General features: G+C 37.7%; 1 protein-coding gene across 2 annotated transcripts in view; it reads left to right on the top strand.

Annotated features, from left to right (window-relative positions):
- CUNH2orf42 (chromosome unknown C2orf42 homolog) overlaps positions 1-20113 on the top strand; it is a 37835-nt gene extending 17722 nt beyond the window's left edge. For both annotated transcript variants that reach the window (XM_054586807.1, XM_054586805.1), the window contains 6 exons: positions 1885-1989; positions 3388-3492; positions 8150-8257; positions 9530-9630; positions 11018-11180; positions 19401-20113. In XM_054586807.1, the coding sequence (XP_054442782.1) occupies positions 1885-1989; positions 3388-3492; positions 8150-8257; positions 9530-9630; positions 11018-11180; positions 19401-19609 (791 nt within the window). In that variant the 3' untranslated portion in view covers positions 19610-20113. The remainder of the gene's footprint in view (positions 1-1884; positions 1990-3387; positions 3493-8149; positions 8258-9529; positions 9631-11017; positions 11181-19400) is intronic.
- Positions 20114-24772: the final 4659 nt, after the last annotated feature.

Raw genomic sequence — 24772 nt, 5'->3', positions numbered from 1 at the left:
CATGCACAGGGTATTTTAAAAAACTTGTTCCAATAATTCATTATATTGTCCACACTATCGTAGGAATGGTTTGTTACTTGTATTTTCGTATGTATGTTTTAAAGATTTTATTTATTTATTTTTTTTTAGAGAGAGGGGAAGGGAGAGAGAAAGAAAGGGAGAGAAACATCGACATGAGAGAGAAACATCGATCAGTTGCCTCCTGCACGCCCCCAGCTGGGGACCTGGCTGCAACCCAGGCATGTCCTGTGATCAGGAATCAAACTGGCAACCTTTTGGTTTGCAGGCCAGCATTCAATCCATTGTGCCACACCAGCCAGGGCTATATATATTTTATTGTTTTATTTTTATTTTCTATATATATTTTTAATTCAAATAATATCACTGTCAGTTAAATCAATATGAAAATGCTGAAGTACCCTACTAGATAGATGTCAAAAGACATAGGCTCTAAACAAAAGGAAAATATTACCTAGTATACAAATGTGGACCAAACTCCAACCTCACTAGTGAACAAAGAAATGCAAAAATTTTAAACATACGAAATTAAAATAAGATACTTTTTGCTACCAAATTAGTAAAAATTTTTAAAATCATGAGACCACAGGTAAAGGTGAATATCAGACTCTGGCAGGACTAGTATACTGTAAATTACTGTAATGATGTGTAAAAGTAGTTTACGGTATCTTTTAAGCACCTGAAAAATGCTCCTATTCATAGGGATTATTGCTAGAGATGGGTCAGGTGGTTACACACAGGAGTTTAGGTTCTGAGTAGCTGGAGAAGGTGGAGAAACAAAGTGATGTGATTATTTTCATGTTTGTAAGAGGTAATTCTGGCGGCAATTTAGAGCAGATGTTGTTAAGTATTTACTTACTGGTCTTTCCCAGGAAAACTTGAAATGCAAAAATAAAGTTTTTACCATTTGACACAGTAGTCTACTTCTAAATAATCTTTTTCTAAGGAAATAATCCTTGGTGCAGGGAACGCATTTTGCCCAAAGATGTTCATTTTATGACTATTTATAATATTAAAAAATTAGAAACAACTAAGGACCAACCACTGGGGATAGTTAAATGAACCATGGTAAAACCACTTGATAAGAATATCAGGTAACCAATAAAAATTATTATGAAGAATTTGGAGGAATGTTTAGGTCATTCAGGTAGCCAGATAAAGTGCAGAATGCTCAAACTTGATTTTCAGATAAACGATGAATAAATTTTTAGTATAAGTATCTCCCATGCAATATTTTGAACATACTTATGCTAAAAATTTATTTGAAATATAAAAAAAATTTAATTATTTTTAGTAAGAGGGGAAAGGAGGGAGAAAGAGAAGGAGAAAAACATTGATATGAGAGAGAGACATTGATCGGTTGTCTCTCGTGTGCACCCCAACTGGGGACCATACCCACCATGTGCCCTGACCAGGAATTGAACCAGCAACCTTTCACTTTGTGGGATGACACCCAACCAACTGAGCCACACCGGTCAGGGATTAAATGTAAAACATTATTTGGCCAAATCTAGCAGTCCTGGTAAAATCACAACTACTTAAAATCACAAAACCAGCAAAATAATCTATTCATAGGAAAAATAGAGGATAGTTCACCAGAAAATTAATAGTGGTGGCCTGAGAGGTGGGAGCAATGGGTGAATATTTTTTTCTTCCTTTCACTTCTGGTTCTCACCAGCTTCTTGTAAGGAGCTTCGGGAACTTAAAATGTTATGTATAAAGGCTACTGCTAATTCCTTCTAGAAACTCAAGCTAACTTAGAAATTATCAAAGACTTTTTATGTTTTAGATGCTTCAGAAATTAATATAGAATCTATTTATATTCTATAGACATGTTATTAAATGCCATCATGATTTATGATTTAGGTGCACAGACAAACAGTTCATTGTTACCTCAAGATGCAGTAAGCAGTAACCTAAGGAAAAGTGGCCTGAAAAAGCCTGTTGTTGCTTCTTCACTAAAAAGGCAAGGTAAGTTTCTCTGCCCCAGAAGAGGCTAAAAAGGTAGAAAATCATCTGAAAGAAGGTAAAAGAAATAAATCCAAAGAAACATTGCATGGCGTACCCCAAAGAATGCTAAGATATACACTAGTAGGCACTGGGACTGAAGTCTGTCCTGTCTCACTGGTCTCAAATCATGCTATAAACCAAATTGTGTCTTTAAAATAACAAATGCAACAAAAATTACTGATATGTTTTGGCAGAGGTTATTTTGTAGGATTTTTCCCTCTTCTTGTTTATTACCCATATGCAATTGGTGTGGAGATTTAAAGTTGAAGAAGAAACATGTTTTATAATTACTCAGTGATAAATATTTGTTCAGAAAGACAAGTTTAGTCTGTTCTCCCCAGTTAGTGAAGTTTGAAAACATCTAAAAGCAACAGCATGACTATCGTTCTGAATTTATGAAGACAGAATTACTTAATTCAAATATAACATATTTATATATTATATATCACTTTTCTACTGAGAATAATTAAGCTCAGACCTTTGGGGATCAGCCTTTTTTTAAACTCTTTTTATACATTGTATAAAATAGCTTAGTTCAATTTTGGTAGAATTTATTGAATACTTGCTATGCTATGGTTAGCAATATAATATGGCTGGGTGATTAAAAACTAGACATCATCCCTGGCCTCATACTCTGATTCTGAAGACCAATACATAAATATAAAATAATACAAGACCAAATCTTAATTAACTAAGAACTCATACATTCCAAGAATAAATGTTTTTGGAAGGTTAGGAAATAAAGAGATCAACTGTATCAGGTAGAAGATTTTCAGCAAATTTTCATCAGTTCCTTTGGCACAAAAAAGAAAGAAAATAGTTTCTTTTCTAAATTATGTTTCGCCTTTTACTAAATTAATCACTATATGCGTTAAGCTATGAGAATTTTAATTTCAAATAGTAGTTACGACATTGGTATTTCTCTGTAAAAGGGAATATACTTCAGACATCTGAAGACATTTCAGGAGAAGAAATAAAATAAAATAGATAGAATAGAAGGTCTCTGTGCATAGAGACATATTAATCAGAAATAGGACCAATTTATAGATCCCCAAAATAGCCATTATATAAGGCTATTCTTCAATTTTCAGTTTAGTGTTTGTTGAAAGGCTGCAAACTTTCTGTGGTTACTAATCTTGAACCTATTAGTACCACAGAGCTTTTCATTTCTTTTTTTCTAAATGGATTCTTTAAAAAAATACTAGAATTTTCCACTTAATTTCTTTGAATTTCAACTTCTTGTTCTTTTTCTTTAAAAATCTATATAAACTCCTTACCTTTTAAAAACTTCAGTTAACTGTTTATTTTGTAAGAAAAAAATAAAAGTTATTAAAGCTTTGTTTTTTTTGTTTTTCCTAGCCTGCGGTCAGCTGTTAGATGAGGCACAAGTGACCTTATCCTTCCAAGACTGGTTGGCCAGTGTCACAGAACGCATCCATCAAACCATGCACTATCAGTTTGATGGTAAGTATTGGTCAGCCAATGGGCTGTTGATGAAAGTAGGAGAAATGAAAGTAACTGGGCTAGAGCGCTCTCTCTTTTTTTTTTTTTAATTGATTTTAGAGAGAGAGAGACATCAATATGATGTTCCACTTAATTATGCATTTGATGGTTGATTCTTATATATGCACTGACCAGGGATCAAACCTGCTACATTGGCGTATTTTGACAATGCTGTTAACCAACTGAGCTATCCAGCCAGGGCGAGAGTTCTGTTTTGATAGGAAAAGTAACTGGATTTGATTCCAGAATACTTAGGACCATAAAAAGTAGAAATTTAGGTTAAAAAAGTGATTAATCACATAATTTAACTGCAGGATCAGCAAAATGAATTTAGAAATGGAAGAGGGAAAACACAGCAAATAATAAGTAAAGGTAGATAACTTTGACCTTGAGAGGGGGATGTGTTTGATGAGGGAGATATCAAAGCCTTAGGAGATCCTTCTGCCCTGGCCAGGTAGCTCAGTTGGTTAGAGCATCATCCTGAAACACCAATGTTGTGGTTTAGTCAGGACACATACAAGAATCAACCAAGGAATGCATAAATAAATGGAACAACAAATGGATGTATGTCTTTCTCTCTCTCTCTCTCTCTCTCTCTCTCTCTCTCTCTCACCAAGGAATGCATAAATAAATGGAACAACAAATGGATGTATGTCTTTCTCTCTCTCTCTCTCTCTCTCTCTCTCACACACACACACACACACACACATCAATAAATTTAAAAAAGAATATGAAGAAGATCATTCTAACTCTCAAACTTAAAATTGATGCAAGGGTGGAGAAAATTTAGAGAAAATCTAAACATGTGAGACTAAAATAGTTATATAATATTACATAGAATGTTAAGGAAGATTGGAAAACACAGGTTGGGTGTGATTATGATAGCCTCATGGAACCTCAGCAATTTCAGAGGTGGGCCCTCCAGACAGTCCTTGCCTGTTGCCTTAAAAGCACCCTTGGTGGATGGTTTCCCAGGCTTTGTCCAGTGATGAGGAGCTCACTGCTTTGTGATGTAGATCATAACACTGCTGCACAGTGATTACTGTAAGGAAGGTCTTCCTCATGCTAAGTGGACATGTTTGCTTATAATACCTCCTTTTGGTTCTAGTTCTGTAGTCTAGCCACATGGAATAGGTCTGTTCCTGTTTCCAAAAAAACAGTCCCTGCTACTGTGCACATATCCATTGCCTTGCTGACAGGTCTCCCTTTTTCCAAGTGTTTCATCTTAGGTTTTCAGACACTCCTCACAGTATATTTACAGACCTCATATCATTTTAATGTGATATGCTGCAGTTTTTTAATATCTTTGCTGATTATGCTGCAGTTTTTGAATATCATTTTAAAAATACAGTACCCTAAGCTGAATAGTAGCCTAATGGCGTGGTAAAAGAAGATGAATGTTGAAGGATTAGAACAGTTATGACTTTATGGTGGAGAAAGGGACAAGAATACAAGTATTGAAATACATGCTTAGTTTTATTTATACTAAATCAGAAAAAATAAAACTTCAGAAGTTATTTTTTGGAAAATAAGCTAAGGAGGGTTAAAAATAGAATCTATGTTTTTCTTTTGTTTAAAAATTTTGTCTACTTCTTGTTTGGAATAATATAAATACCTACTAACCCACATCCCAAAACAGAAAACAAAACATTGACAATAATGTAAGCTATACACTGTGGTCCCTTTCTACCGTATTCCTTTACCACCCCCTCTCACCATCTCCATTACAATCACCTTTGTTCAAGTCACCATCTCCTGGATTTCAAGTTTATCTCTTTCAAGAGGGCTTTTCAAGATTAATTTGTAAACCTAAGTGTTAGCATCATATCTGCTGAGTTCTGGTGAGTTAGCACTTCTTTCAGTGCTATTATGACCACATAGGTAGCCCATAATCTAATTTCAAGATGAAAGATTTTAAAATTCGTTTGTGTGGTGACTTTTCTAAACTGCCCTGATATTAATATATTTTAGTGCCTCAAAAGCAATGACAGTTTTATCATTGACATTGTGCATTCAGTGAAGTAGGCAAAATTAATTAAAGTCTCTTTCTATGAAATTCTAGAAGACATTTCATTTTAATTTTCCTTGGCTTGCGGTGGCAGGAGAAATACTGAGCCTCACAAGAGAGTCCATTGAAGACAATCATGGGGACCTATAATGTACACAAAGTCCCCCACTTGGGAATCAGCACCAGAAGGGCCCAATTTGCTTATGGGTAGTGGGGAAAGCAACTGAAAGCCAGCAGAGAGCCAAGCAAGGGGCATTGTTTCCTCTCGGACCCCTCCCCCACACACAGCACCACAACGCAGCAACCTGGGTTGCCCCACCCTGGCGAATACCTAAGGCTCTGCCCCTTACAACGTAACAGGAGCACCAAGATGAAGAAATATGGCCCAAATGAAAGATCAAAAGTCCAGAAAAAATACAACTAAACGATGAAGAGACAGCCAACCTATCGGATGCACAGTTCCAAACGCTGGTGATCTGGATGCTCACTGAATTGGTTGAGTATAGTCACAAAATGGAGGAAAAAGTGAAGGCTACGCAAAGTGAAATAAAGACGAATATACAGGGAACCAACAGTGAAGGGAAAGAAACCGGGACTCAAATCAACGACTGGGAGCGGAAGGAAGAAATAAACATTCAACCAGAACGAAATGAAGAAACAAGAATGCAAACAATGAGGAGAGGCTTAGGAACCTCTGGGGTAACTTGAAATGTTCCAACATCCGCATCATAGGGGCACCAGAAGGAGAAGAGCAAGAGCAAGAAATTGAAAACTTACTTGAAAAGGTAATGACGGAAAACTTCCCCAGTCTGGCCAAGGAAATAGACTTCCAAGAGATCCAGGAAGCTCAGAGGGTCCCAAAGAAGCTGGACCCAAGGAAGCACACACCGAGGCACATCATAATTACATTACCCAAGATGAAAGCTAAGGAGAGAATCTTAAAAGCAGCAAGAGAAAAGGAGAGAGTTACCTACAAAGGAGTTTCCATAAGACTATCAGCTGATTTCTCAAAAGAAACCTTGCAGTCAAGAAGGGGTTGGAAAGAAGTATTCAAAGTCATGAAAGGCAAGGACCTACATCCAAGGTTATTCTATCCAGCAAAGCTATTCTTTAGAATGGAAGGGCAGATAAAGTGCTTCCCAGATAAGGTAAAGTTAAAGAAGTTCATCATCACCAAGCCCTTATTATATGAAATGCTAAAGGGACTTATCTAAGAAAAAGATGACCAAGACTATGAGCAGTAAAATGGCAACAAATTCACAACTATCAACTGAACCAAAAAAAAAAAAAAAAAAGCAAAAACTAAGTAAGTAAACAACTAGAACAGCATTAGAATCCCAGAAATGGAGATCACATGGAGGGCTATCAGTGGGGAGGTGGGAGAACGGAGGAAAAGGTACCGGGAATCAGCAGCATAAATAGTAGGTACAAAATAGACAGGGGGAGGTTAAGAATACTATATGAAATGGAGAAGCCAAAGAACTTTTATGTACCACCCATGGACATGAACTAAGGAGTGGGGAAGGCTGGGGGGGAGGGGTGGTGCAGGGCAGAGGGGAATAAAGGGGAGGAAAAAATGAGACAACTGTTAATAGCATAATCAATAAAATATATATTTTTAAAAATCTTTTTCTTTGGCTTGATCTTTGTTTCAAAAAATATCTAAACTGTCTTTAGGAGTCATTCTTTTTTTAAAATTTTTATATTTTATATTTTATATATTTTTTTATTCTTGTTTAAGTAAAGTTGTCCCCATTTTCCCCCATTACTCTCACTGCCCTACCCATCCCCCACCTCCTACTCTCTATCATCTCCTCCCCCCACTCCCTCCCCCCCACTGTCCTTGTCCATGGTCCTTTACACATGTTCTTTGACTTGATCCTTCTTTAGGAGACATTCTTTAAGTTGTATGTTTACATGATTCTGGATGTTTTCTTACTGCTGGGGCTAGGTAGCCCCTTGGACAGAGTTTTTTAAGAAAAACTAAGAACTCTTTTGATGCCTCCCTTTAACATTCATTCTGTTGACTTTTGTTGACCTAGTGTCTTGTATCTTTCAAAGATTTGTTAAGTATTTTCAAGCGTTTTACCTGCTCTGAGCTCATATCCAGAGAGAAAGACTGATGTTTATTGAATAAATAGTGTCCTAATTTTGCCCACTGTTGGCATGCACAGTCCTGATCATCTGACAGAGAGCAGGATGTTACTTTGTTAGACGTGAATGCCTGGGGATAGTAAGCAGGAGTGAATCAAGTTTGCCTTCTGAATTCAGTCTCATTGCTCTCACCTCCTCTTATTTCATAGACCCTTTCAAGGAAAACTCTGTGCTGTGGTGGTGTTTACAAAATTGGGGATTTGAAAAGTTATCCTTGGTGGATGACAAGCATCTGCTATATTTTTTATGATTTCAAGGGATCAAGGTCAATCAAAGCTTTTTGCCTCAATATAAAGAAATCTCTCTGTAAAGTAGTATTTTGAGTTATTACTATCCTTCAATTCCATTTCTTCCACTTCTCTACACATCAGGAAATCCAATGAGTTTCTTTATATATATTCCTTTGTTGTTCTGTATATGAGTTTCTTTAAATGAGTTTTTTCTTATTCCCTAAAGGTAAACCAGAACCATTGGTGTTCCATATTCCTCAGTCCTTTTTTGATGCCCTACAACAGAGAATATCTATAGGAAGTACAAAAAAACGGCTTCCCAACTCTACCACAGGTATGGGAGTTTTTCATCAGGAGTAGCAACAAATGTCTTGTGACCTGAGAGAATTGTGTTTGGGACAATTGTGTGGAATTTTCAGGATTAGGACATCTAGCCTCATGCCAAATGCACTAAGCCTTAGCCAGTTAGCTCTTGTAACAATAATCATACTCTTCAGTGGCCTCATACTTACTCCAGTGCAAGTTAATGGAATAATTCTAAAAGTGCAGACTTGGTAAAAGAACAGTAATGAAGTTCAGTGAAGGTGCCCACCAACAAATTTGATATTCTCTAGACAGGAACCAATTTCAAAAAAAGCATTGCAGGCTCCAGTTGTTATTTGGGCTGGCTTCTTGGAAGCATATTATAGTATGTATCAAAAAACTAAAACTTGTTTTTTGTGACTCTCTTTTTGATGAAGGAAGATTTTATTTTTAGAGTGATTCTTAGGCTTGGAACACCTTACATTATTCTGGTGCTTATTTCTTGATCTTATGTATAACATCTTTCTACTAGACATCTTGACATACTTCTTGGGTAGTATAAGGATGTAAGGGAGAGAAAAGGAAGAAGAAAGGACTGCTCAGTGGCAGATAGGCCAAGAGTAACTACAGCTAGAAATTAATGCTATTTCTTAAGCAATTTGTTATTTGATGATATAATAGGGACTGTGGGACTGTTTGAGATTTAATTCTGTTTTTGAATAATGTTTAGGGACATGAAAATCTTTGTCTTCATAGCCTATCTACCTGACTTTTGAAGCAGTGTTGATTCTTCCAGTTTAAACTTTAAGCATACCACATTCATTTTAACCTATCCCTTAGCTAGTTTTTCAGACTTTTGGTGGAACCTCTTTATAATCCTGCAGGCAGGGCAATGGATTGATTGACAACCATGTTAATAGACTTAAACTGTGTAATTATTTTAAGGACTATGATTTGACCTCTGATATATCCAAAGCTGTAAGAGGTTGTAAGAAGCTGTCTCATAATGGAGTCCTGTGCATGTAGTTTCACCAAACAAAGAAACAAGTTTCTAAGGTACCAAAGATAAGCAGCATCTCAAAGATGCATCAGAGACTTTATATAGCAGAAATTCTTATCACTTGATTATTACATTTATGTCAAACCCTATTATGGATTTGCCTTTAGATTCCTTTTATAAATGTGCTGAGATTTTATAAGGAAAAGATAGCATGGCACTGAAATCTCTAGAAACTGGGCAACAAATGGTGAAAGAGAATGTTATTTTCCAATAGGCTAATTTTATTCCCTTTTCACATTGAAGCTTTTGTTCGAAAAGATGCCTTGCCACTGGGAACCTTTTCCAAGTATACCTGGCATATCACTAATATCCTGCAAGTTAAACAAATCTTAGATACCCCTGAGGTAAGAGTTTATTTCTATAATAGTGGGAGGGCAGAGAGGGGAAGAGAGGGAAGCAATGCGGAAAGTATGTTTGTACTAGTTCGTTGAGTTATAGATACCAAAGAGAATTCTTTTTTTCATATTAAGAGATTATTCAGAAATATTCATGGCATTATAGGGCTGACTTTGATTTTAATGGGTATCCTCTAGAGCTTGAAAAAGTATCTTTAATTGGAGTATTCTTTTCTGTTGCCTTTGGGATCAGAAAACAGGAATGGTTTTTCTTGTAAATTAAATAATGATTTTCTATTAGCTATGGTGAGCCCTAGATTAACTGGCAGGTAACTAAAAAATATATAAATAATTTGAAATTATATACTATTTGTGAAATTAGTGGGCCCAGTACAATTAAATGTTCCTTCCCAAACTGAAGTTTAGTTCTCATTAGAGAAATGGCCCTTAATTTGTGTTCTTTTTCACAAGGGAAATATTAAATATTTTTAACTTTTTTTTCAAGCAGACCCTGAAAATTGGAGCTTTTTCCCTTCTTACAATAAGGGAATATTTTAGAAAATTCAGTATAATGTGATTTGATGCAGTAAGAGTACCTTAATTTTATGGCATTGTTATGTTCAGAAAAAGAATAAATTGCTTGGTAGCTATAGAACTTACATGTGAACCCTAGAGAAAGCCCGTGTTAGCACCAAAGACATTTGAGGAACTTCCTTAAATGCAAGATATCACAGAAGCAGCTTCTTGCCTGAAACAAGTGGTACTTTGGGAGTCAACGAGACACTAAGAGCAAAGTCAAGTGAGGAAAGAGAGCTAATAATCATTGAGCTTCTGTCTGTTGGGCGTTATTTACCTGTATCACCTCATTCATGTATTTTGCAGATGAGAAACAGGCTATGAGAAGCTCACCCTGCTGTTTAGTGGCAAAGACAAAATTCAGTTCAAGTTCTGTCTGGCTCAGTCCCAAGGATGGTGTGAAGCACACAGGATGGTGAGGTCAGCTGTAGGTGCTATCAATAGTTTTTAGGACAATGCTCTGGCAGAGAAGTAGGGGAAGGAAAATAACCAATTGTAGCGCAGGTCTGTGCCAGTAGTAGTTGTATAGATGTTAGGGGTTCAGTTCAGTATGGTTTGGCTGGGGTTCAAACTAAAGTTACAAAGAAAAGATAAAAGCCAAGCCATGAATGATGTAAGGGAAAAAAGGCAGATTTGTTGACACAATTTACTTGAAAATACAAAGGGGAAAAAAAGAAGAAAATACAAGGGGAAGTTTTAATTAATTTGAATGTGCTTAATAAGGAAGAATGAATATGTAAAAGATCTATTCTCATCCAAATGTTTGTCTACTTTTAAAGTTTTTCTTTCTCACCTTTCTTGATATTGTCTCCATGTCCAGATGCCCTTGGAAATTACCCGTAGTTTTATCCAGAACCGGGATGGGACTTATGAGCTGTTTAAATGCCCGAAAGTGGAAGTAGAGAGCATAGCAGAAACCTATGGTCGTATAGAAAAGCAACCAGTGCTGCGACCCTTGGAACTAAAAACTTTTCTCAAAGTTGGTAAGTGACTGGTGGCTTCAGGAGTGCATCTCCTTGTGAAGGTCAACTATGTGCAATGCATTGTCCTAGACTTTGGATCTTGACCTTAAACAAAGCAAGCACATTTATTCATCTTGTAAAGATAATCTTGAGGTAAGGTATTTTGCTTCATCTGAGCCAGGGCTTTAAAAATAAAATTATAAAACTAAAACATATTCGTTATAGAGAAATCATAGATTTTATAAAGAAGAAAAATAAAAACCACCGGTAAGCCCACCCACTGTAGACAACCTGACCATTAAGATTTTGGTGTAAACCTTTCCAGATTCTTTTCTGTGCACAAAGAGTTTCTAAAACATGGGATCATACCTCAACTGCCTTTTCATTTAAAAATATAAAATGAATAGAGAGCTTTCCATGTCTACCTTCAACTTTATTTTTTAACCATACTGTTTTTATTGTTCTAAAACATACATAATATAAAATTTACTATTTTAACCATTTTTAAGTTCTCTGACATTAAGTACATTCACATTGTTGTGCAGCAATCACCACAATCCATCTCCTGAACTTTTTCATCTTTCTCAACTAAAACTGTACCCATTAAACACTAACTCCCCACTCTGCCTCCTCCTAGCCCCTGGCAAACACCGTTCTACTCTCTGTCTCTTTGAATTTGACTATTCTAGGTACCTCGTGTAAATAGAATTATATAATATATATCCTTTTGTAACTGGCTTATTTGTTAGCATAATGTTTTCAACATCCATGTTGTAGCAAGGGTCCAAATTTATTTCCTTTTTAAGGCTGAATGATACTCTGTTATAGATATATACCACATTTGTTTATCCATTCATCTGTCACTGGACAGTGGGGTTGCTTCAACCTTTTGGGTGTTGTGAATACATTTTTAACAACTGCATAAAATTCATAAAGTACCTTACTCTAATCAATCGTCTAAGTTGTTTCAAACATTTTGCTGTAATAAATAGTGCTTCTTTTTATATTTAACTTTCTTTTAGATAAAACTTTTATATACTTAATTATTTCCTAACTTCTTTAGGATAGTCTTTGGAATAAATTCTAAAAGTGAAGTTGAAGGGTCAGAGGTTATGTATATTTTTAGGGTTTTGATGGGTTTTGTCACACTGCTCTCCAGAAAGATTGTAATATTAATTTACTCCAGCCATCTATATATGAAAGAATTTTTGTAATCTTTGTTGATTTGATAGACAAAAAAAAGTTATGTCATTCTTTTAATTTGCATTATCTTCAATATTAATGAGAGTAAATTTTTTATATTAGTCTTTTGTATTTGATTAATTGCTTTCTTTTTTTAATTTATTGATTTGAGAGAAAAACATCAATTTGTTGTTCTACTTATTTGTTTTTAAATATTTTATTTATTTATTTTTAGAGAGATGGGGAGGGATGGAGAAAAGAAAGGGAGAGAAATATCAATGCAAGAGAGAATCATCAACCTATTGCCTCTCACACGTCCCCAGCTGAGGACCTGGCCCACAACTCATGCATGTGCCCTGACTGGGAATTGGATCAGTGACCTTTTGGTTTGTGGTATGATGCCCAAAGCACTGACCCACACCAGTCAGGGCTGTCATTGGACTTACTTATGCATTCATTGGTTGATTCTTGTATGTACCCTGATTGGGGATCAAACCCCCAATTTTGGTATACAGGGATGATGCCCTAACCAACTGAGCTACCTAGTCAGGGCAAATTGCTTTTTTTTGCTTGTCTATTTTTAATAAAATAGTATTTTATTTTTATATTATACTAAATATATTCTTTTTATAATATACAAATGCTTGTATACAAATACACAAATATTTGTATAATGATTTAATAATAATGACGACTGTAACAGGTAGCACTTAATGTGCATCTACTGTGCCAGGTATTAATCTTAAGTGATTTACAGTGCATTAATTAAGTTAATGCTCATCAACTCTCTGTGAGGTAGATTCTGTGATCTCTACAGATGAATAAACTGAGGTGAAGATAAATGCAGTCTTCCTGCTCAGTTACACAACTAGTAAGTGGTGGAGCTGGACTTCAACACTGGGCAGTTTTAGACTCGAGAGCTTGCACTTCTAGCCATCTATTACTTACCTCTCTTTCCACCAACTAGACTATAAGCTCTTCCAGGATAGGGAACTATGTCTCTTTTGTTCATAGTTGTCCCTCCAGATAGCATAGTGCCTGGTTCATAATAGGCATTCAATAAAGACTTGTTGAATGAAGAATGAATGAATGAATGAATGAATGCCAGCCATAACTTTAATTACCTGAGCATTGCCATCTATCTAGCAGGCCTCATTCACTTCTCTAACTGTGTACTTATTCTTTTAGGAGAATTATTTTGTCAAATTCTTGTGACTATATTCCTATACATATATTTTCCTGCTCTTATAAATAGGATGTTTATCATTTTTATAACTTGTTACTGTACCTGAATAGAAAGCTCTTGATTTAGTATACTATCAGATTGGCCCCTTTAATTCTGCAGAGGTCGTCAAAATAATGACAACGTAGGTCACATATATTTGAGAGATACAGTCATTACTAGTGTGTGCTGAAATGTGGGGAAAAAAAATGAAAACACTGCAAGTTTGCATTTTTATATTTATATAATAAACTATACAACTTTCTATTTATTTTCAGTTATGACCTAGAATTATTAAACAAAGAAATATAAAATATAAAGAATAAAAATTTTTATTCTTGAGTAACAGAAACATGGGTATTGCTAAAAATACAACCCAAAAATGTCTTTAACATTAATCAGAATCTTCAATAGTTGGCTTTGCAAAACATTTGTAATAGCCATTGCAAACAATATTACTATGCTTAAGGCATAAATACTTTTCACAATATCTGCAAAAATATGTTAAGTGACTTGTTTTGGATGTGTAGCACCTAACATGTTTTATGACCAAGAGATGGCTTAAACATTATGGCTTAACATTAGTCACATACAAACACGCAGCTAGTCATGACCGTGAACCCATGCACCCAATATATGCAACAATCTAAGAGTTTGTTTGTACTTCTCAGATCAGCTGTGAGCTCTGCAGGGTTAATGAACTCCTAGTAGTGATAATAGCTGTTTCTCTCTGTTTTCTGGGAAATCAATTGTATTCACCTGAAAAATAAGTATAATTTTGTTTCCTATCAAATATTTATGCATCATTTTTTTCTTATGAAATTAGCTAGGCATTCAAAAGCAACAATGAATAATAGTAAAGTTAGCAGCCATAAGTATCATTTTAGACCATACAAAAACTCCTCAAGTATAGTATTTTCCAAGTCTGTCTTGAAGAAGAGGTGGTGGTAATATTCTGTGAAAAGAAGCATTCCATGGTCAAATACTGGGTTGGCCAAAAAGTTTGTTTGTCTTTTCCATAAGATGGCTCTAGCAGCTCTTAGTTGTCTTTAACTTTATTCAAAACAATTTTGTTAGATTGTATTGTGACAACTGTCAAGTCAGCATGCATTTAAAAAAAAACAAAACATCAAATTGGTGATTTTTATGTAGCCATTTTACTATTGGAGATGGAAGAAACTAAGCATTTTGGACATATTATGCTTTATTATTTCAAGGAAGGTAAAAATGCAACCGAGATGCAAAAACAAAAAAAAAAATTTGCACAGTACATGGAGAAGATGTTGTGATTAATCAAACATGTCAAAAGTGATTTGCAAACTTTTGTGCCGAAGGTTTTCTATTGGGCAATGCCCCACGATTGGGTAGAGAAATTGAAGTTGATAGCGACCAAATCAAGACATTAACTGAGAACAATCAATGTATGTTATACCATGCAGGAGATAGCTGACATACTCAAAATATCCAAATAAATAAAGTTATTGGTGAAAATGAAAAATGTGTCTTTTAGTTTACGGAAAAAACCATATGGACTTTTTGGCCAATTTAATAGGTTTGAGAAATGCTACGTACTATATTTCTTTGATGGTAAGACCCTTAATTATAAGATGCTCAGTCATTTTAGCCGTAACTGTTTTGGAGGGAAAGACACTTTGCCATATGAAACCTACTCTGGGTTTTAAAATATACTCAGCTATCAGAAAATGTTGGAGTAGTGAATGGTGACATAGAATATATTTATCTCTCTTAGAAATTCATTTTATTTTTTTTAATGGATTGATTTCATAGAGAGAGGAAAGGAGAGAGAAACATCAATTTGTTGCTGCACTTATTGATGCATTCATTGGTTGCTTCTTGTACGTGTCCTGACCGGGGATCAAACCTGAAACCATAATGTATCAAGATTATGCTTTAACCAACTGAGCTACCTTGCCAGGGCTAGAAATTCACTTAATAAACTTGCATATTAAAAGATCCTGAAATAAAAATACCTGTTAAACTTCATTTACTCTAAGTTTTCCCAAATTTACTTGACCATTGAAGACTTTTCAGGGGAATACTGTTAGCATTTCATAAAATATATTTTCTGGGAAAAGCTACTCTATGTTTCAGTATTAAATAGTGGGCTTTTGGTTATTATTTTCAAATATTTTTTTCATTATTGTAACAACATTGTATTCTTAGTTTATTAAGCATTTTTATTAGGAACCAAATATAAATTTTATTAAATGCCTTTTTATCATTTTTTGAGGTTTGTCTTTTGACCCATGTGCAATTAATTTTAAATGCATTCCTGATGTCGAAATAATCTTGTATTTCTGGAATAAATCCGACTTAGTATTTGATTTTTGAGAAATATGTATATCCTATTTGCTAATGTTGTATTTAGGATTTTTGATTAGCTATTCATATAGTGATAGCTGCCTACAAGTTCTTTTTTGGAGGCTATCATTTTTGGGGTTTTGGTAAAAGTTACATAGAAAATGATTTTGGAAAACTTTAGAACAAATTAAGTAGCTTAGGAAATTTCCATTATATGATTATTTAAAAGCGTTATTCTCTGGACCTAACACTTTCCTGCAGGTAATTCTCTAAAATCTGTTCAGTTTCTTCTTATTCACATTTGTATTCATGATTTATATCTTTTCTTGAGTCAATTTCAATAGTTTATATTTTTCCTGAAACTCATCTATTTTCATCCCAAACTTAAATTATGTTGTGAAAATGATTAAAGAGTGACTTCATTTAAAATGGAATCAGGAGGCTAGAGAGAGCCCATGTCACTCAATGCACACTGTTGACCCCAGCAGGAAGAGAGGTGCTTTGCATCTCCACTAGATAGGAAATGAAACTACTACCTAAGCCAGAGAAAGAAGAGATTCCTCCTTGCCCAGTAGCACCAGCAGAGCCAATGGAAGGTTGAAAAGTCAGCCAATAAAAAGTTATTATACTCTGAACTTTCACTTTCCTCCAATGGACTGTTCATTTACAGTAGCCCCCTCTTAAGTCTTCAAAAGAGCAATCCTCTCCTTTGTTTCTTTGGGTTTACTGTCGTTCACCATCTAACCATGTGCCCCAAATTGCATTCCTTTGTTATTCCTTAGTACACCCATTTTACTGAAGAACTATCTGGCTGTCTGTTTGTTTAAGGTTAATAGTGGACATTTTACCAATTTTTGGTGTACATGACTATTAGATAACTTTAATTTTTTTAATTTATTGATTTTAAAGAGAAAAGGGGGAGAGAGAAAAACATCGGTTTGTTGTTCCACTTATTTATGTATTTATTCATTGAATCTGTATGTGCCCTGACTGGGCGTCAGACCACAAACCTTGGCATATCAAGAAAACACTCTAACCAACTGAGCTACCCAGCCAGCGCCAATCATCACACATCTTGTAAAATCTATTCTAACTCTGAAGTTATACACTCTATCAGAATTTTGCCTGTTTTATGGTCTTTTGAAAAGAATTGGCTTTTGTTTTTATCCAGTCATTCTAAATTTCTGTTTTAATTATTTTCTGCTTTTGTCTGTATGATGTTTTGTAGCTCTTTAAATCTTACATTTTCATGGAATTATTTTATTTATATAACTTTTAAAATGGTATTCTCAGTTAATATTTTATATTCATAGTTGATATTATTTTGAGGTCAGAATATATGCCTTCTCAATTTCTAAGTTTTTAGGAATTTAGAAATATTTTCTCACTAAATATATGAATTTGTGCTAGCAAAGATGTTATTTAATCTATTATGATAAAGTCCTACGTAGTTTTAAAATGAGTCATTATTTGATTATTCAAGTCTTCTTTATCTTCATTTGTTATCTCTTTGACCTGCCCAAGACCAAAGGGGTATGATAAAATTTCCTATTACAATTATGTTTCTCTAAATGTCTTATATTTCTTTTTTAAAAAAGAAAAAGATTTTATTTACTTTTAGAGAGAGGGGAAGGGAGGAGAAAGAGCAGGAAAGAAACATCAATGTGCAAGAGATAACATCAATAGATAGCCTTTTGCACACCCCCAACTGGGGACCTGGACCGCAACCCAGGCATGTGCCCAGGCTGGGAATGGAACCTGTGACCTTTTGGTTCATAGGCCAGTGCTTAATCCACTGAGCCACACCAGCCAGGTCTGTCTTGTGTTTCTAAAAGTCTTTATTTTAAGTATTGGAAAACAGTGTTTTTTTGGCACATCAAAGTTATTGACGGATGTTGTGTTGACCTTAAACAAAGTCATATTTCTCCAGCAAAGTGGCTTTATTAGGAAACAACAAAGAATTGTAGTTCAGGACCAGCAGCCTAATGGTGAACCATGTGCAAATCCTGAGAACAAAGGGAAGGAAATGTTCTTTTGTAGAGGAAAGGGGACTGTTCAAAGAGGGTTGTTGTAAATAATGAGTCCATTGGAGGAAGCTGAGAGTTTGAAGTGTAGGTAGTGGCTTTTCACTGGCTGCGTTGTAACAGTCTTCTTTCATTGCCTGAGTGGTTGCCAGGTGAGAAGATCTTTATTCTGTCTGCTGGAGTAATAGAATAGAAACACATCTTCCTGTTGGAGATGGAAAGTAGCCTTTTCCTGTTTGAGGTAATTGACAATGCATGGTAGAGCAGTGAGAGCTGCCCTTTAGGCTCTTCCAACTCCAATTTAAATGAGGGTTCTGTTTATTAATCTTCACATTGTCAATGTAAATTATATACTTGTTTGAGTCCATGCAGACTGTTATAACAGAATACCATAAAATGGGTGGCTTATAGACAACAGAAATTTATTTCTTATAGTTCTAGAGCCTGGGAAGTCCAAGAGCAAGGCATTGGCCAATTTGATGTCTGGTGAGGGCTGGCTTCCTGATTCACAGATGGCAGTCTCTTCACTGTGTCTTCACATTGAAAGGGTGAAGGCTCTCTTTAGAGTCTAATTTTTGTAGGTGCACTCATTCTTCAGGGCTCCACCCTCATGACCCTGACACCTCCCAAAGGCCCCACTTTCAAGTACCATCACATTGGGGATTAGGTTTCCTTTTTAAAAATTTATTTATTGATTTGAGAGACAAAGAGAAAGAGAGAAACATCAGTTTGTTGTTCCACTTATTTATGCATTCATTGGTTGATTCTTTTATGTGCCCTGATTGGGGATTGAACCCTCAATCCTTTGGTGTATGGGATGATGCTCCAACCAACTGAGCCACCTGGCCAGGGCTGGAATTTATTTTGATCTAAAGTATGGGATAAGATTCTGTCACCTTTTATTTTCTTCTAGATAGTTATCTACTTGATGTACACCACTTATAAGAAACACTTCTATTTCTTTTACTAAGTGAAAGCGCTGCCTTTACTTTTATACTAGATTTCTATTCTATTTGTGTCTATTTTGGGTCTCTTTGTTTTGTTCTTTTAATCTGAATAGATTTATGCCAGTACCATACCTTTTTCTTTTCTTTTTTTAAGGATTTGTAATGTGTTTTAGAACCACATAGATTTTATTTCTATTTATTTCTGGTTTTCTTGAAGCTACCTTTTCTTAATAGTGTCACTTTTAATCTCATCCAGCTTTCCTTTCCTCACAGGCTGAGCTCTCTTTATGATTCTTTTGGCCCTGTTTTCATAAAGGCTGAATCTTATTTTATCCAAGGATGCCAGACAGTTCCCTGAAATTTTCTTTTGGATAGATACAGCAGCAATTGCTCTTATGTTCCCTTGGTTCTTGTTGTTTTTCTCTTTCTTTTTCCTCATTTAGTTTTCTTTAAACTTTTCTTTTTTTTATTACCGAACAGAGTAAGATCTGTCCAGACTCAAATTTTGGAATTGTATTAATCGGTGCTCCTTTTTTGTGTTCAGGCAACACTTCCCCAGATCAAAAGGAGCCAACCCCTTTCATCATCGAGTGGATCCCAGATATCCTTCCACAATCCAAGATTGGTGAGCTGCGAATCAAGTTTGAGTACGGTCACCACCGGAATGGACATGTGGCAGAGTATCAAGACCAGAGGCCCCCCCTGGACCAGCCGTTGGAACTAGCCCCTCTGACCACCATCACTTTCCCTTGAGGCAAAACAAAAGAGGCTTTTGCTGCTAAATTTGCACATCCCCAACCCTTGACAACTTTAAATACTAGTTAGGTACTTAGATGGCCCTGTTCCTTAGTGAACTGCTTTTAGCTAAGATGCAATTTCTTAATGCATCCAGGTGGATTCTCTTGAAGAAAAACTCTTCTTGTAAATAGCCTTTTTGGTGCTGCTGTGTATAGTCTTCATTATAAATGGGGTGGTATTTCTGGCTAGAGTTTTTAAAGGGGGAAAAAAAAGCCCAGCTCACTTTCCTTCTTCAAGAATACACCTTTAGAGTTTGTTTCAGCCTTTGAAGTAGTTAGCAACACTCTGCGGTACACTAACAGTGTTGGATAGTTAATAATACCCTGGTTAAGAAGAATGTTAAGGACCATCCTGTCAGAGTTCCAGTCATGCCCTTCTATTCTGTTACCAAATAAAGCACAGTGTCACTAGTTTTTCCAAATTATACCTTGTATTGGCCTGATTATAAAATTTGAAGCTTTTGGGGGGATTTAGGTGATAGTGAAATAGGAAAAAGAGGCCCAGGTATCAAGGGAATATTGACAAGTCAAACTGTTGCTTGTAATTGCTTATTCATTTGATATTTGTTTCCTTCCTTATTCTCTAAAAAGTTTAACATCTGATAAAATTCAGTTCCTACTTCTGAGTTCATTGACCACACAGAATGGCAATATGAGAGACACAGAAATAGAAGTCTGTTTTCAAGGAGAAAAGGGAATGAATATTTCTTATATGCCTGCTATGTGCCAGGTACTTTTATTTGCATTCCTACTTTTTTTTTTTTTTTTCATTTAGTCTTCATTATTCTTTTAGTTTCAGGTATTAACCCCTTCTTTTATAAAGTTAAAGGAACAGCCTCTCTGAGTTTAAGTATCTTGCTGGAAACACCATTAAAAATGTTTTGTTTTACTCCAAAGTGCATATTCTTTCCACTTAATCACATTGCTTTGTATAAATTCTTTGTAATTCATTGACCTTGGGAACACCAGAAAAATCCGTATGAGGCAGTCTCTTGGTTTTCTTTTGATTTCAAGTAACAAAAACCCAATTCTCATCAGTTTAATTAGGCCTCAGAACCCCAGGAGCCAGGCTCCATCTGACCCATCTCTGCCTCTCCTGGGGCTTCTGGGTATGATTCTGGCTCCTGACATACCTGAAAAGTATGGCTTCCATGCTAGAGCAGGACTGGATGCTCTACTCTCTGATCCAAATGGCAAAAACTCCCAAGAAAGGGAGTTGCCTTAATTTGTGTGTTTATGTGTGCAAGTGGTATGTATGTGCACATTTTTGGTAAAGGGGAAGCTGTATCCATAAAAGGGGAAAGGTAGGTAAATTAACTGTTGACTAGACTGTACAATTGAGGGCCTGGCTTATGTGGAGAGCTCCCAAGTGTTTCCAATAGTGGGGGAATTCCTTGAGGAAAATCCAGGGAGGTCCACAGGGAACTTAGAACCTGCACTGGGCTTTAAGGAGAGGAATGGTTGGATAGGTATAGAGAAGAGAAGTTAAAATTAGGTCAAGGAGAGAGCCTGCCTGAAAAGCAAGAATACTCAAGGAAACACGTGGTTGGCCCATTCTGAGAAAGCTTCAATCTGATAACTTTAAGGACATTGGCCATAGCTTTTTTTTTTTTTTTAAATCATCACTTGAGGATATGTTTTTGTTTTTTTATTTTTTATTTTAGAGAAAGAGGAAGAGAGAGAGAGAAACATCAATTGGTTGCTTACCATACACGCCCCAACTGGAGATTGAACCCACAACCTAGGTTTGTGCCCTGACCGGGGATCAAACCTGCAGTTTTTTGGTATACAGGACAACGCTCCAACCAGCTGAGCCACCCGGCCATGGTAGTCACAGCCATTTGACCAAGACAAACCTGTGAGTGACAGGCAACATGTGGGTCTAGCAATACTTGCCTGACTCAGGAGAACCACAGCGGGCATAAAACATATGGCTGAGGCAAATGATTCACCCAAAGAGGTCCCCATTCAAATGCTAAGGTCTTCACTCAGGACCATATTAGCCCATCAAAATGTGGAGTGGGGTTCAGATATACATTGACCCTTTTTTCTCACTTGACACCCTTTCTACCCCGAGTACTAGTACGACCTCTATACCCACTCCCATTGTCCAGACACCTCTGGGACACCATCAGCATTGACCTCATTTGAGACTCACCCACACACCGGAGGGTCCTAGATACTCCCACCAGAACAGTGCTTTTCAAACCCTGCACCCACCTGCTTCTCCCACCCATACACACTCTCACCTGTACTATCCATTTGCACACCTCTTCCATTAGTCATTGGAATCTGCCATCTCTACAGGCCACCCAGCTGCTGCCTTTCTACTCTGCAGCCACCATTTGTATTCTGGAGTGAGTAGCTAAAAACCTTTCATGTCTGAACAGACACCTGTCTGTGGCACAGACGAGTGTATTAATGGGTCTGAGAGCGATGCTACCTTAACTGCTCCTCCATGCAACATTGGGGGACCGGCAACATTAGGGGGCATCCGACATTGTGGACATCATAAGAACAACTTGCTACTCCTTCACCCAGAACATTTTGGTCCTAACCTATCATGTCGCTGCCTCTATCAAAAATGCTGTCATTTCAACAGCTTGCTACTATTTAGAGGAGTGACAGGCTACTAGGAAACCTCCAGAAAATCTGACTCCAAGAGCTACCCACCAAAGCAAAGGTCTGTAGACCTGCCCCCTAGCTCTCAAGGCACCTTATGTCATCAGCTCTGTAGCCTTCTGGGCCCAGCAATTCCCAGTCACATAAGTCCACCCAATCTTTGATTCCTGTATGTCTGATCTGCCAATAATCTGTCCTTCCCTCCAGTCCATGTGTGCATACACATACATGCACAGACATCACACACACACACTAGCTCCCAGCCCTGGCCACTGACAGATTGCAATCTGTTTATGCTATAGGAGAACCAGGCACTGACAGAACAGTTAGAAAAAGTCCAGAACTTGCTCTCCACTAGAACCCAGGAAAAGCCCACTCTATCTGCTAATAGTGAGGAAATGGGCAGGGGCTGACCTCTAGTCCATTGAGTGAAGTGGACCCTCTCAAGCATAAGTCACAGACATTAAAAAAAAAAAGTCAGCCACAGAGAACAGCTCTTGTGTTTAGTTTTGGGGGTGAATTTTCCCAAGATAGACCTGCTTACTTCCCCAATCTATTTCTCTTCTCTTTTTGTTATCTCCCAGATTCTGATTTCCTAGTCTTCTTCCTTTGCGTCTTGTAGTATTTTATGATATTTCTTATTTGGTACTCTTGTTAAATCTTACCGACCTTGTCCCCTGTCTGCCTGCCCTCCCATCATCCAGATCTGCATGCTCCCTTCCCATCTTTCTACTATCTCACGTGCCTCACCAAGGGAGCAGAATAACTTGTTTTACAACAGTGCTTTAATGTGCATAGGAATCACCCAGGGATCTAGGTAGAATGCATATTCTGATTCAGAAGTTCTAGAACAGAGCCCAAAATTCGCCATTTGTATCATCAAGCTGGATGCAGAAAGTACTGAACTGTATGCACTTTGAGCAGCAAGACTTAATTAATGCCCGACCTGGTATTGTGACTCGCATCTTTCATTGCCACCAGTGAGGGCAGTGTTGAAGGTCAATGATAGCAAACAGTGGCCCTTGCATATGGATAGGGCACTGGCTAGCATATAGCTAGGTTGTTCTACAGCAGTGTTAGTGTGGGCTGCTTTATCGCATGCTACCACAAAGTTACTCCTACTGATGGAGGCCCTAGCCTTGCTCCTCGGGTCTAGCTCCAACTCAACAGCCCCAGCAGTAGACAGTGGATCTGTAACCGTATATATTCCCTGCTGTCTTTCTGCCTTCTCCTCAGTACCACATTTTTCATTACCTTTCCCACAACCATTATCCTAAGGTTCAGATTCTAAGCCCACGGTTCAAATCCTCACTCTGCCACCTGCTTATTAACCTTGTGAGCCCATTTCCTCATCTGGATCATGTGCAGAGTAAATAAGACACTGTGTGTAAAAAACGTTTATGAAAAAACTAACCACTACCCCTTTGGCTTACAGTTTGTACATCTCCCTTCTTCTTCTGCCGCTTTTTTCTAACTTAACCATGAGGTTCTAATGGTGCTTTGCTCCTCTTTGAAATTTTGTGCATCTAATACCAGTATTATACAGCAAGATCACAATTTGGTTTAATGTTAAAAAAAAAAAAAGGCTGGAAGTAAATATGAAAGGGAGGGGTGCTGTACGCATAGACTTCATTTTCCCAATATTCTGTAATGAACACTATTACTTCTTTAAGTTCGAAAAAAGGCAAGGTTGCAACTACAAAAGAAGGTGCATAAAAATCAAGCTTCTATGTTCTACTTAAGGGAGGAGGAAGAGACAGACACGAAGCGCCGCGGGTGGCAGCCGACCAAGAGGCTACCGTCTCTCGCCCCCACGAGATGACGTTAATCACGTTCTCTCGCCTGCGCGGCCGATTCCGGCCGGTCGGATCACTCTTCTTCCACCAGGCGGCGCCGCAGAACGACGTTATAGGGGGCTAGGCTTTCTGCGCAGCCGCACTAGTTCCCCGGACACGTAACCACCTTCGCGTCTTTTCTGGAGAGCGCGGGAAGGCGAATGCGAGAGGGTGGTGACGTCACCGGGGTTCCCTGCGTGGCTCGGGAGGGCGGGGCCGCGGACGTGGCGCACGAGGGGAAGGAAAGAAGGGGTTGGGGGGGTACGGTGTGGAGCTGAGGCCCTCTCCAGGGCTGGCCAGGCCGCGCACGCTCCAGCGCCCGCCTCATGACCCACTGTGGGGCCGAGTCCGGAACCAGCTGCGGGAGAGGTGCTGACGAGGCGGGTCTCGGCAGGGAGGGGCGCTGGCGCCCTAGCGCGAGGCCCTCCGGAGGTCGTTTGCCGGCCGGGGCTGCCCGCATGCGTGCCTTTAAATTCGGTTTTAGGCTGGGCACCGGCTTCTGGCTCCCTCGGCGGCCGCGCCTTGGTGCGGGCGGGGCCGAGCCTGGAATCTGACCTGCGGGTGTTGCGGGGCAGCGGAGTGGACTCGGGGCACGTGGGGCCGAGGAGCACCTCACCCCATCCCAGGCTCCAGACCGCGCGGCTTTGCGGCAGAGTCGCTGC

The sequence above is a fragment of the Pteronotus mesoamericanus genome, unplaced genomic scaffold (assembly GCF_021234165.1).
Source record: "Pteronotus mesoamericanus isolate MK-2021 breed Mesoamerican mustached bat unplaced genomic scaffold, CSHL_Meso_final contig_98, whole genome shotgun sequence".
NCBI lineage: Eukaryota > Metazoa > Chordata > Mammalia > Chiroptera > Mormoopidae > Pteronotus > Pteronotus mesoamericanus.
Note: the sequence above shows the minus strand (reverse complement) of the source record. Positions and strands in the feature narration are given on the sequence as shown.